The 12,500-nt window shown below is 48.5% G+C and overlaps 1 protein-coding gene across 1 annotated transcript in view; it reads right to left on the minus strand.

Annotated features, from left to right (window-relative positions):
* Positions 1-12,500, minus strand: part of nav2a (neuron navigator 2a) — a gene marked incomplete at its 5' end in the record, with an annotated part of 162,383 nt that overhangs the window by 80,224 nt on the left and 69,659 nt on the right. The window contains 4 exons of the mRNA XM_079496421.1: positions 3,019-3,032; positions 3,264-3,320; positions 4,984-5,227; positions 5,790-5,862. Of these exons, the coding sequence (XP_079352547.1) occupies positions 3,019-3,032; positions 3,264-3,320; positions 4,984-5,227; positions 5,790-5,862 (388 nt within the window). The remainder of the gene's footprint in view (positions 1-3,018; positions 3,033-3,263; positions 3,321-4,983; positions 5,228-5,789; positions 5,863-12,500) is intronic.

Here is a 12,500-nt window from a genome sequence, read left to right on the forward strand (position 1 = left end):
CCGGTACAGTAGAATCTGGGATGGGCTGCAATGGCTGCAATGCAAGACCACTTCCCAAAATCCAGTTTTTAAGGAGATTGCATGATGCAAGACCGCATGCTCAGAAACAACAGATCCAATGTAAAAGAAAGGGGAAGATTAGCACAGTATATATGCTGTCTTACATATTCATATTAGGATGTGATATTTTTGGGACTAAAACAAAATTTCTCTCTTTTGTTTATAAAGCATTATATTCTGATAAGAGTGTTTGTGCTAAGAGTAGCAACGGCACCGCGTGCCGCGCTACGAGCTTGTAGGCCTGCTATTTTTGAAAAATCGTGAAAATGTGGCGCAAATCTTTGAATATATATTCTTTCAGAGCGAACTTTTTTAACTCAAATCTTTGCTTCTCATATTTTCAGATGTGGGTCTGCGGCCAAATTCAGATAATTCTGGGGGTCCTTGACATGAAAAAGGTTGAGCACCACTGACATAGAAACATAGGTTTTTCAGAAAACTTTTAGGATTTAGAAGACATTTTTTTAAGAATCGTCCTCAGGTCTAAATGGGTTAAGTCTACCGTACATTGCTGTACTGTAAGTACAGTAGCTGACTACAGTAATAAGGGTGGATCTGGCCGTGGCGTGTCAGTACAGTAGCTGACTACAGTAATAAGGGTGGATCTGGCCGTGGCGTGTCAGTACAGTAGCTGACTACAGTAATAAGGGTGGATCTGGCCGTGGCGTGTCAGTACAGTAGCTGACTACAGTAATAAGGGTGGATCTGGCCGTGGCGTGTCAGTACAGTAGCTGACTACAGTAATAAGGGTGGATCTGGCCGTGGCGTGTCAGTACAGTAGCTGACTACAGTAATAAGGGTGGATCTGGCCGTGGCGTGTCAGTACAGTAGCTGACTACAGTAATAAGGGTGGATCTGGCCGTGGCGTGTCAGTACAGTAGCTGACTACAGTAATAAGGGTGGATCTGGCCGTGGCGTGTCAGTACAGTAGCTGACTACAGTAATAAGGGTGGATCTGGCCGTGGCGTGTCAGTACAGTAGCTGACTACAGTAATAAGGGTGGATCTGGCCGTGGCGTGTCAGTACAGTAGCTGACTACAGTAATAAGGGTGGATCTGGCCGTGGCGTGTCAGTACAGTAGCTGACTACAGTAATAAGGGTGGATCTGGCCGTGGCGTGTCAGTACAGTAGCTGACTACAGTAATAAGGGTGGATCTGGCCGTGGCGTGTCAGTACAGTAGCTGACTACAGTAATAAGGGTGGATCTGGCCGTGGCGTGTCAGTACAGTAGCTGACTACAGTAATAAGGGTGGATCTGGCCGTGGCGTGTCAGTACAGTAGCTGACTACAGTAATAAGGGTGGATCTAGCCGTGGCGTGTCAGTACAGTAGCTGACTACAGTAATAAGGGTGGATCTGGCCGTGGCGTGTCAGTACAGTAGCTGACTACAGTAATAAGGGTGGATCTAGCCGTGGCGTGTCAGTGTCATATCCTAAAACACAACTTCAGGTCAATTATCAGTGTCACATTCCATGTACGACATGCTCATCAGGCAGGCATACTCACACGTACTCACTCACACACACACACACGTACTCACTCACGCTCACACACACACACACACACACACACAAACACACACACACACACAGCCACCCGACCACGTACACACACACACTGCCACCCGCAGGCGCGTGCACACGCATGCACACACACACACAGCCACCCGACCACGTACACACACTGCCACCCGCAGGCGCGTGCACACGCATGCACACACAAACACACACACACACTGCCACCCGCAGGCGCGTGCACACGCATGCACACACAAACACACACAGCCACCCGACCACGTACACACACACTGCCACCCGCAGGCGCGTGCACACGCATGCACACACACGCGCGCACACACACTGCCACCCGCAGGCGCGTGCACACGCATGCACACACACGCGCGCACACACACTGCCACCCGCAGGCGCGTGCACACGCATGCACACACACACACACAGCCACCCGACCACGTACACACACACTGCCACCCGCAGGCGCTTGCACACGCATGCACACACGTACACACACACACTGCCACCCGCAGGCGCGTGCACACGCATGCACACACAAACACACACAGCCACCCTACCACGTACACACACACTGCCACCCGCAGGCGCGTGCACACGCATGCACACACACGCGCGCGCGCACACACACACGGGTTATCTAAAGGTCTCTCACAGTCCATTGAGCAGGCATGCTAAATGAGGCGTGATGCCAGAGACCTACAGGCCGATCCTAAACCAGGGGGGCTCTGTGTCTCATCTACTCCACACTGACACTCATGCATATTACATAAAACAAACAGATTTCATTCTGAGAATTAAATTGTTAATTGAACTACATTGTGGACGTGGTTTGCCCTCATCACAGACCCACGTCAAAAACCCGTCCTAATGTTAGGACGGGCGGGTGGGGGTGGAGGGCTGGGTGGGGGTGGAGAGCTGGGTGGGGGTGGAGAGCTGGGTGGGGGTGGAGAGCTGGGTGGGGGTCAGTGTTGTTTTCGTCGACTAAAACGATGACGAAAAATGTTCGTCGACTACCTTTTTTTCACAGACGAAATATACTGTCGATTTTGTCAACAAATAAAAGACTCCAAAACTAGAGATCCAGTCATTTTACACTTGGTTGCATGCTGAAAATATCAGATCTACAAGCTCACAACGCGTCGCAGTGCGATGCGTTCAGCCATTACGACGGCATCAAGGCCCGCCAAAACACATTTTAGTCGACCAAATCAAATGTAGATTTAGTCGACTAAAATCTTATGATATTTAGTCGACTAAAACTAGACTTAACACTAAAACATTCCAGGTGACTAAAATGTGACTGAAACTAAACGAAATCTATTCAAGAGACTATGACTAAAACTAAAATCAAAAACTGCTGCCAAAAACAACACCGTAGGGTGGAGGGCTGGGTGGGGGTGGAGGGCTGGGTGGGGGTGGAGGGCACCGTAGGGTGGAGGGCTGGGTGGGGGTGGAGGGGGTTTAAAGGGAGGTGAGAGGAGGAAGGGAGCGGGATTATGCACACCGTGAAATACAGAGTGTTAATTCAACTTTGGGGTCCATTGGGTGGGGGTTACATTTGATTCCATTTGTACAACTCTCAGAGTTACAAGTGGAACAATTAATACCAAAGGATTTGACCGTGCAGGGGGGGGGGGGGGGGGCGCAGAGGGGGGAGAACATTAAGCTGACCTAGAAGACTTTTTCTGACCGAGGGAAAACTTGAGAAGTTTACTCTGAGAGCCATCCCTAGAGGAGAGAGAGAAGAGAGGGACACGTGGGAGAGAGAGAGAGAGAGAGAGAGAGAGAGAGAGAGATTACATTCACAAATGGCTGATGCGAGATACCATCCACAATGAATGGAACAGTTAGAGAGTACAGTAATGAGTCGACAGATGACAAAATGGAGAAAGAAAAGTGACAGGAAGGCTAAGAGGCAGAATTAAGGGAAAGATGCACAATGCATGGTTTTGTATAGCCCACCCTGCTGCCTATACTTCAATTTTACATTCTTTCTCAATACTGCCGATACTCCAACATGTCTTCCTGAAGTTGACATCCCTCAATCAGCGAAACACTCAAAATGTGACACATGCTTTAGCTATCTACGAGCTTGTAGATTTTTGAAAAAATCACGAGAATGTGGCGCAAATCTTTGAATATATTTTCCTTCACAGTGACCTCTTTTAACTCAAATCTTCTAGGGGAAAACCCTGGAACAACATATTTTCTGATGGGGGTCCACGGACAATTACATATATTTTTGGGGGTCCTTGACATGAAAATGTTTGAGAACCACTCACAGAAACATGGGTTTTTTCAGAAAACTGTCATGATTTAGAAGTATTTTTTTTAGATTCGGCCACAGGTCTAAAGGGGTTAATCATAGTCAGCACTACTGATTTATATTTTGCTGTACGCCGGTGTCCCACCCCAAAAACACCAGATCTACAAGCGCATGCCCTTCTATTTTAGGCACACAGCATCTGTGCGCAGCGTCAGTGTAATTATGCGGCGTCGGCACGTGGCAGAGAGGCACGCCTCTAAGCCACACCCCCAGAGAGGCACGCCTCTAAGCCACACCCCCAGAGAGGCACGCCTCTATGCCACAGAATATAAATTAGGCACATGGAGTTGTTCCTCCATGCCAGCGCACTAACTTGGTCCCACACAGTGAGCTGTCAGAGGAGGGATCAGAGGTCATCTAGACCAGGCCGTGACCCACCCACCCCTCCCTTCCCCCCAAAATAAGCATATTTGAACTGGGGGACCCCCACACCACCCCCACCCTGACACCCTGAGGCGTTACATTTTGTTCAACCTGAGACCCCCTCGTCAAAAAATAAAGGAAAAACAGCGCCCTCTTTTCCTTTGGATTTGATGCGAGTCAACAGTCTGTCTGTCTGTCTGTCTGTCTGTCTGTCTGTCTGTCTGTCTGTCTGTCTGTCTGTCTGTCTGTCTGTCTGTCTGTCTGTCTGTCTGTCTGTCTCCAGAGACAGATAGACAGAGACTACATTTTGTTTGACTTGGTGCCAAGGATAAACATTGTGAAAATAGCAGATCTACAAGCTCACAACGCCTCGCATTGTAGATCGGCTATTTTAACAATCTTTGCCTCTTTCGACAATTTGGCCAATTCTTATAGTAGCCTATATAGTTTGTTGATTACTTGTTTTGATGCAGTAATGGTCTTTCTCGTTTCTTTAAATTATTTTTTGGAGGTATTAAAAAGGTCCTATTAAAAGTCCTTAACCCATTCTGGACAGGAACCCCTTTTGGTCTTTTAACTAAGCATTATGTTATACTTTAGCTATTGAAAAATAGCAGATCTACAAGCTCATAGAGCTTGTAGATCTGCTATTTTTTCTCAGGTTGAGAACCCCTGACCTAGACCTCCATCAGCTCCTCTCACCTGGACTGCATCTCGGCCTGCGCTGCTCTCTGGGCGTGAAGGGCTGCCGTGGGGGCCGGGGTGGTCCCATGCGGAGTGGTGCTGAGTTGGGCGGGGGCGCTGCTCTGCTGGCTCAGGGGAGGGTGCTGCGCGCTGTGGGACGGCGGCTGGTTGGAGCCCTGCCTGTGGGACTGCTGCTGCTGCTTGTACCGTGACAGACTGAAGAAGAGCCCCAGAATAGCTTTCAGATTCCCATTGCGGATCTCTGGGTGGGGGGGAAAAAAAAGAAGAAAGAAAAATAGATAAAGACATTCTTTATCAAGGTTGAACAATATCCTCAGTGTTAGATTACACTGATTACAAGATTACAATACAGTATTTCTACTGCTGAGCTAAGGCGGAATGCCCTTGATTGACTAGGGGAGATATTGTGCTTCAGGTAATAATATTTGTAGACGACCCCAATTTATCAGTGTAGGGAGACCACCTCCAAGCACTGTAGATGTGGTACTTATAATATACTCTACCGTGCACAGTCACATCCATCACAGGTCCATTTTTACACTTAGTATAACATAATGCTTTAAAACACCAAAAGGGGTTCCCGCTTTATTTGTATGTCACTTTTACAAAGTGCTTCAAGCAGTAGCAAGTCAAAGGTACAGGATAACACCCACGTAAAAATAAAAAATAAAATACAATAAGAGATGAATCAGTATCCAACAATAAAAGGAATTCGAGGGATTTGAGTTTGGCTTACATAAAAGCCAGTGTGTGACAGTGCGTATATAAAGCATTTCAGTACTCAGGCGGGTGGTTCAGCTTACCCTCTGCAGACAGACCCTGGATGTTCACTCCTTTGGCAGCCAGGAAACTGAGACAGGCATCGATGTTCTCAATCTGGGTGGAGAGAGAGAGAGAGAGATGATAAACACTCCAGCCTCAGCATTTCCATTCAAATTTGAATATTTGGATGCGTTTGGGTCCACTCATTATTTTACATGCTGTTCAGTGACGTGAGTCAAAGACACATCCGAAGCCTCAGAGAGACCCTGTTGTACTGAGAGGCTTACTGGTTTATATACAGGAGGATAGATGCCTGTGTCCCCCTACGGCCTACGCTGGTTTATATACAGGAGGAGAGATGCCTGTGTCCCCCTACGGCCTACGCTGTCACTTCACTGTCTTTCTCAAGACAGATCATTCGGCTGCTCACTCAAAAACAATCTGCCGAAAAACAGATAATGAATGAACAAACGTGAGTCAAGTACTTCACGTGGGAAGCCTTGATAAAGACCATGAACAAGTCGAAATGTAATCTACTATCGAGGTGTTCAAGGAGTTAAGCTATATGTTCACTTGCATTTTGACGACACAACGTCACAACGTGTCATACAACAGAGCATAAATTAAGAATCGTAGAACGTCGCAGAGTAAAATCACAACAGTTGAAATTGCCACTTGGCCAGCAGCACTGTATTGACACAGACTGCTGCTGGCATCGCGCATGTGGCTCACAATGCCACTGGTCATGATGACATAGTCAAAACAAGGATTCAAACACGCACGCACACGCGCACGCTTACGGCAGCACAGCACAGAGGCGGTGTGACTGCACTGCTGACCCCGGTTGCCATAGCAGCCGTCTGCTGACCCCGGTTGCCATAGCAGCCGTCTCAACCTGGATGGAGTCACTGCTGACCCCGGTTACCATAGCAGCCGTCTCAACCTGGATGGAGTCAGCTGCGCTGCTGAGCTGTCATTTGGCCCCCGTGGCGCACCGTCCCGATAGGACCACGTGACAGCCTTTTATAATACAGCCCAGTCCAGTTGGCCGTCCCGATAGGACCACGTGACACAGCCCAGTCCAGTTGGCCACCCATGTAATCACCGTCCCGATAGGACCACGTGACAGCCTTTTATAATACAGCCCAGTCCAGTTGGCCGCCCCTTGTAATCACCGTCCCGATAGGACCACGTGACAGCCTTTTATAATACAGCCCAGTCCAGTTGGCCGCCCATGTAATCACCGTCCCGATAGGACCACGTGACAGCCTTTTATAATGCAGCCCAGTCCAGTTGGCCGCCCATGTAATCACCGTCCCGATAGGACCACGTGACAGCCTTTTATAATGCAGCCCAGTCCAATTGGCCGCCCATGTAATCACCGTCCCGATAGGACCACGTGACAGCCTTTTATAATGCAGCCCAGTCCAGTTGGCCGCCCATGTAATCACCGTCCCGATAGGACCACGTGACAGCCTTTTATAATACAGCCCAGTCCAGTTGGCCGCCCATGTAATCACCGTCCCGATAGGACCACGTGACAGCCTTTTATAATGCAGCCCAGTCCAGTTGGCCGCCCATGTAATCACCGTCCCGATAGGACCACGTGACAGCCTTTTATAATACAGCCCAGTCCAGTTGGCCGCCCATGTAATCACCGTCCCGATAGGACCACGTGACAGCCTTTTATAATGCAGCCCAGTCCAGTTGGCCGCCCATGTAATCACAATGTAAACCAACGGAAGAATGACGCAGATGAATGGCCGCACGCCTTGCAAATGGCTGTTGTCAAATATGCAGATAAGCTTGAGTGAGGGAACAATACACACATGATCCACACGCCCAATAGAACAGCCAGCTGTTGTTTTTTTCATATTTCATGCAGAAGTGGGAACGGGACGTGCTGCAAACTGGCGTGCCACCAAGAGGGGGCGCTGTGCAGCATGTAAACTGTAAAATCAGTGTTATTTTAATGAGTGTAGTGTACACTCATCAGGCTTACATTAACACTAAGAACTATTAACATGTAAAGTTGATGATGTAATGATGACACATAACTTTTTCCAAGTCAGTCCAAGTGAAACGGCAATATGATTCATGAAGGCGTATCTGTAAAGGAGTGTATTATTCAGTAGAATATACCAGTATTTAAATGCGTGTATTGTAGGTACAGTGTATGTTTATGGTAGGCCATAAATTCTCTAGTTTAACAGAGCCTCTCCACCTACTGGTTCAACTGATCCAAACCCATTTAGACCTGAGGACCATTCTACAAATGTCTTCTAATCTAAATCCTGACAGTTTTGAGTCGTTCTCAAACATTTTCATGTCAAGGACCCCCAAAAATATATGTATTTGGCCTCAGACCCCCATCTGAAAATATGTTGTTCCATGCAGGGACCTCCCCAGAAGCAAGGAATTAAATTAAAAACGTTCGCTCTGAAAGAAGATATATTCAAAGATTTGCGCCACATTTTCACGATTTTTCAAAAACATTATATTTTTCAATAGCTAAAGTATAACATAATACTTAAAACAACAAAAGGGGTTCGCGCCCAGAATGGGTTAAATCAAAAGTCAATGTAGGCACTAGAACGGCGGCATTGACAAATATAGGCCCACATCTTTGAAAACAATATCACCGTCCCAATAGGAAGGACTGCCATAAAGTTGTTGCATTGGTTCTGTAGTGCTAACATAAAGTATGAGTCGGGGAAAATATCTGACTGACTTCACTTAATATATGTAGTGTTCACAATAGGTAAGGAAATAGTCCAATGTGGCATTTCTTATAATAATCCGAATAACGCTCATTTGCAGCAGCAAATTTAACAACAAACTAAATCTAACTAAAACCTAAAGTAGAGCAGCTGAAATATATCACTGCATCTGATGAAGAGCTGCATCTGATGCCTCCTAAAATACACATGGACCATTTGTGTGTGTGTGCGTGTGCGTGCGTGCGTGCGCGCGTGCGTGTACGTGTGCGTGTACAGACGTGTACAGACGTGGAGGGTCTGGGAGGTTCCCCCCCGTCACCCTCTGAAAGATTAATTACACAATTATACTTAATATGCAGCGACTGAAAATAGCCTGTCCTACATGCACCCCCCTCTGGTACTGCTGTCAGGGGCTGTCTGGCTGTGGAACGACCCGCGTTCAGCCTCAAGTGCAGTTGCACTCCCCGCTCTAAACATAGCAGCATATAGTTCAGCTCCCAAAGGTATAAGGTATGTCTGCCATTTCACAGGGAATCCTCAGTACAATACAGACAATGGTTGAGGGTGAAAAGGCGGGTCGAGAGGTCAGAAGTCAGAATGGAACCTGTGACGTCTCTATCTCACAATTCTCAAGTCTCCATACTAAGAGGCTGCTACTGTACGTGACACCGCTAAACCACTTCAAACTTTTATACTTCATTTACCGAGGTCTGCTCTATAGTCTAAACCCTAAATACAGTAAGCCTTGCTAAGCCATGAGGCCCAGGAGCCTATCTCCTGTTTCTGTAAGATGAGGCAGATTGATGTACAAGTACACCCCCTGGACATGATGTACAAGTACACCCCCTGGACATGATGTACAAGTACACCCCCTGGACATGATGTACAAGTACACCCCCTGGACATGATGTACAAGTACACCCCCTGGACATGATGTACAAGTACACCCCCCTGGACATGAAGTACAAGTACACCTCCTGGACATGACCCTAGTATGTGGCAGCCGGGACTGACCACCCGATCCAACCCTTGATGCTGAGTGCCAAGCAGGGAGGCTTGACCAGCCGGGGATCGAACCCCCGGCGACCTCCCTGCAGTCTCAGGGCGGACACTCAACCACAAGGCCACTGAGCTGGTTCAGTCTCTAAAGTTGACCCTAGTCAACTTTAGAGTTGACCTAGGAAATAGGCGATCTACAAGGTCACAACATGTCGTGTGGCTTGTTAGATTTTGCCATTGTATAGATCTATAGATCTGCTTGTATTTACCGAATGTTCCTCTGCTAGGGTTCATGTGGTTAATTTATACTTCATTGGATGGACGGCGTCACCAAAAATAACTAATCTACAACCTAAAAACATTGTTGTGACGCACTGTTATAAGTAGCTTGTAGATCAGCTATTTTCCACAAACCACACTGTCATACTATATGACTGTATAAATTAGCGGTGAAGTTGAGGTCAGCGTCCAGCTGACCTCAGGTCAGCAGGTCAGCTGTAACAGCAAGTGTTGTGCCCCCCCACTGTCATCTCTGTGACCTCTGACCCCACAGCAGCAGCTGTTAGCCAGCCTGACACATGGCAAGCTGCTCTCTCTCTCTGCGTGTGCGTGTGTGTGTGCGTGTGTGTGTGTGTGTGTGCGTGTGCGCGTATGTGCTCTCCACATGCCACAAGCTCTTTTAAGAATACAGCAGCTCCCCAAACTTATATGAGGAGTAATTTCAGGTCCCTTTCTTCCCTCAACTCATTCTGCCCGTACTACTCATTACAAAACAAAATAAAAACATAAATACGTCATCTCTCAAGAATAGAAATGTGGATTAGTACTGGCTCTCGCTCCGTGCATCATGAATTCATGACATTTCTGCAGGAAAATTGGCTTAAGCGCTCCTCTGTATTGCTTCATTATTAGTGGTTTGTAATATCGGTGTACCTGGAAATTAAGCCGATTCTCTGGTTACAGTTTTCAGTTCACTGCTCTACATAATAACAGCATTTGCCAAATACCTAAAACGCGAATGAAATACCACTCGGGCCTCTGCGAAACAACATTGCCGTGTTTTTGATTTAAATACACCTAAACCGTCACCTACCACCGACACCAACACACTGCTACCGTAGTACCGTCACCTACCACCGACACCAACACACTGCTACCGTAGTACCGTCACCTACCACCGACACCAACACACTGCTACCGTAGTACCGTCACCTACCACCGACACCAACACACTGCTACCGTAGTACCGTCACCTACCACCGACACCAACACACTACTTCTGTCACTGCCCCAGAATCTATCTGTATGGCTCTCGAACTATGTTCAGTAATATGCATGCACACACACACACACACACACACACACACACACACACACACACACACACACACACACACACACACACACACACACACACACACACACACACACACACACACACACACACACACACAGTACTGGGCCTGTCCAGCTGATATACTGTACTGACGGCCGCGCCACCTCCCAATGGTAAAAATAACCAAACCTCCAGAGATATATTCACACCTCCAGGGATATATTCACACCTCCAGGGAACAGGGACTTTTTAAAGCCCCCCCTCCTGCTGTGTCACACCCACTACCATGCAGGCAGTCAGATCTGGAGGCTAGGAACCTGGTGAGCTTCTGTCCCATAGCTGGGCCAACCACACTAGGAACCTGGTGAGTTTCTGTCCCATAGCTGGGCCAACCACACTAGAGTTTCTGCCCCATAGCTGGGCCAACCACACTAGGAACCTGGTGAGTTTCTGCCCCAAAGCTGGGCCAACCACACTAGGAACCTGGTGAGTTTCTGCCCCATAGCTGGGCCAACCACACTAGGTACCTGGTCAGTTTCTGCCCCATAGCTGGGCCAACCACACTAGGAACCTGGTGAGTTTCTGCCCCATAGCTGGGCCAACCACACTAGGTACCTTTTGAGTTTCTGCCCCATAGCTGGGCCAACCACACTAGGAACCTGGTCAGTTTCTGCCCCATAGCTGGGCCAACCACACTAGGAACCTGGTCAGTTTCTGCCCCATAGCTGGGCCAACCACACTAGGAACCTGGTGAGTTTCTGCCCCATAGCTGGGCCAACCACACTAGGAACCTGGTGAGTTTCTGCCCCATAGCTGGGCCAACCACACTAGGAACCTGGTGAGTTTCTGCCCCATAGCTGGGCCAACCACACTAGGAACCTGGTGAGTTTCTGCCCCATAGCTGGGCCAACCACACTAGGTACCTGGTGAGTTTCTGCCCCATAGCTGGGCCAACCACACTAGGAACATGGTGAGTTTCTGCCCCATAGCTGGGCCAACCACACTAGGAACCTGGTGAGTTTCTGTCCCATAGCTGGGCCAACCACACTAGGAACCTGGTGAGTTTCTGTCCCATAGCTGGGCCAACCACACTAGGAACCTGGTGAGTTTCTGTCCCATAGCTGGGCCAACCACACTAGGAACCTGGTGAGTTTCTGTCCCATAGCTGGGCCAACCACACTAGGAACCTGGTGAGTTTCTGTCCCATAGCTGGGCCAACCACACTAGGAACCTGGTGAGTTTCTGTCCCATAGCTGGGCCAACCACACTAGGAACCTGGTGAGCTGGGCCAACCACACTAGGAACCTGGTGAGCTGGGCCAACCACACTAGGAACCTGGTGAGTTTCTGTCCCATAGCTGGGCCAACCACACTAGGAACCTGGTGAGTTTCTGTCCCATAGCTGGGCCAACCACACTAGGAACCTGGTGAGTTTCTGTCCCATAGCTGGGCCAACCACACTAGGAACCTGGTGAGTTTCTGTCCCATAGCTGGGCCAACCACACTAGGAACCTGGTGAGCTTCTGCCCCATAGCTGGGCCAACCACACTAGGAACCTGGTGAGTTTCTGTCCCATAGCTGGGCCAACCACACTAGGAACCTGGTGAGTTTCTGTCCCATAGCTGGGCCAACCACACTAGGAACCTGGTGAGTTTCTGTCCCATAGCTGGGCCAACCACACTAGGAACCTGGTGAGTT

Source organism: Electrona antarctica (assembly GCF_951216825.1).
Source record: "Electrona antarctica genome assembly, chromosome: 3".
Lineage (NCBI taxonomy): Eukaryota > Metazoa > Chordata > Actinopteri > Myctophiformes > Myctophidae > Electrona > Electrona antarctica.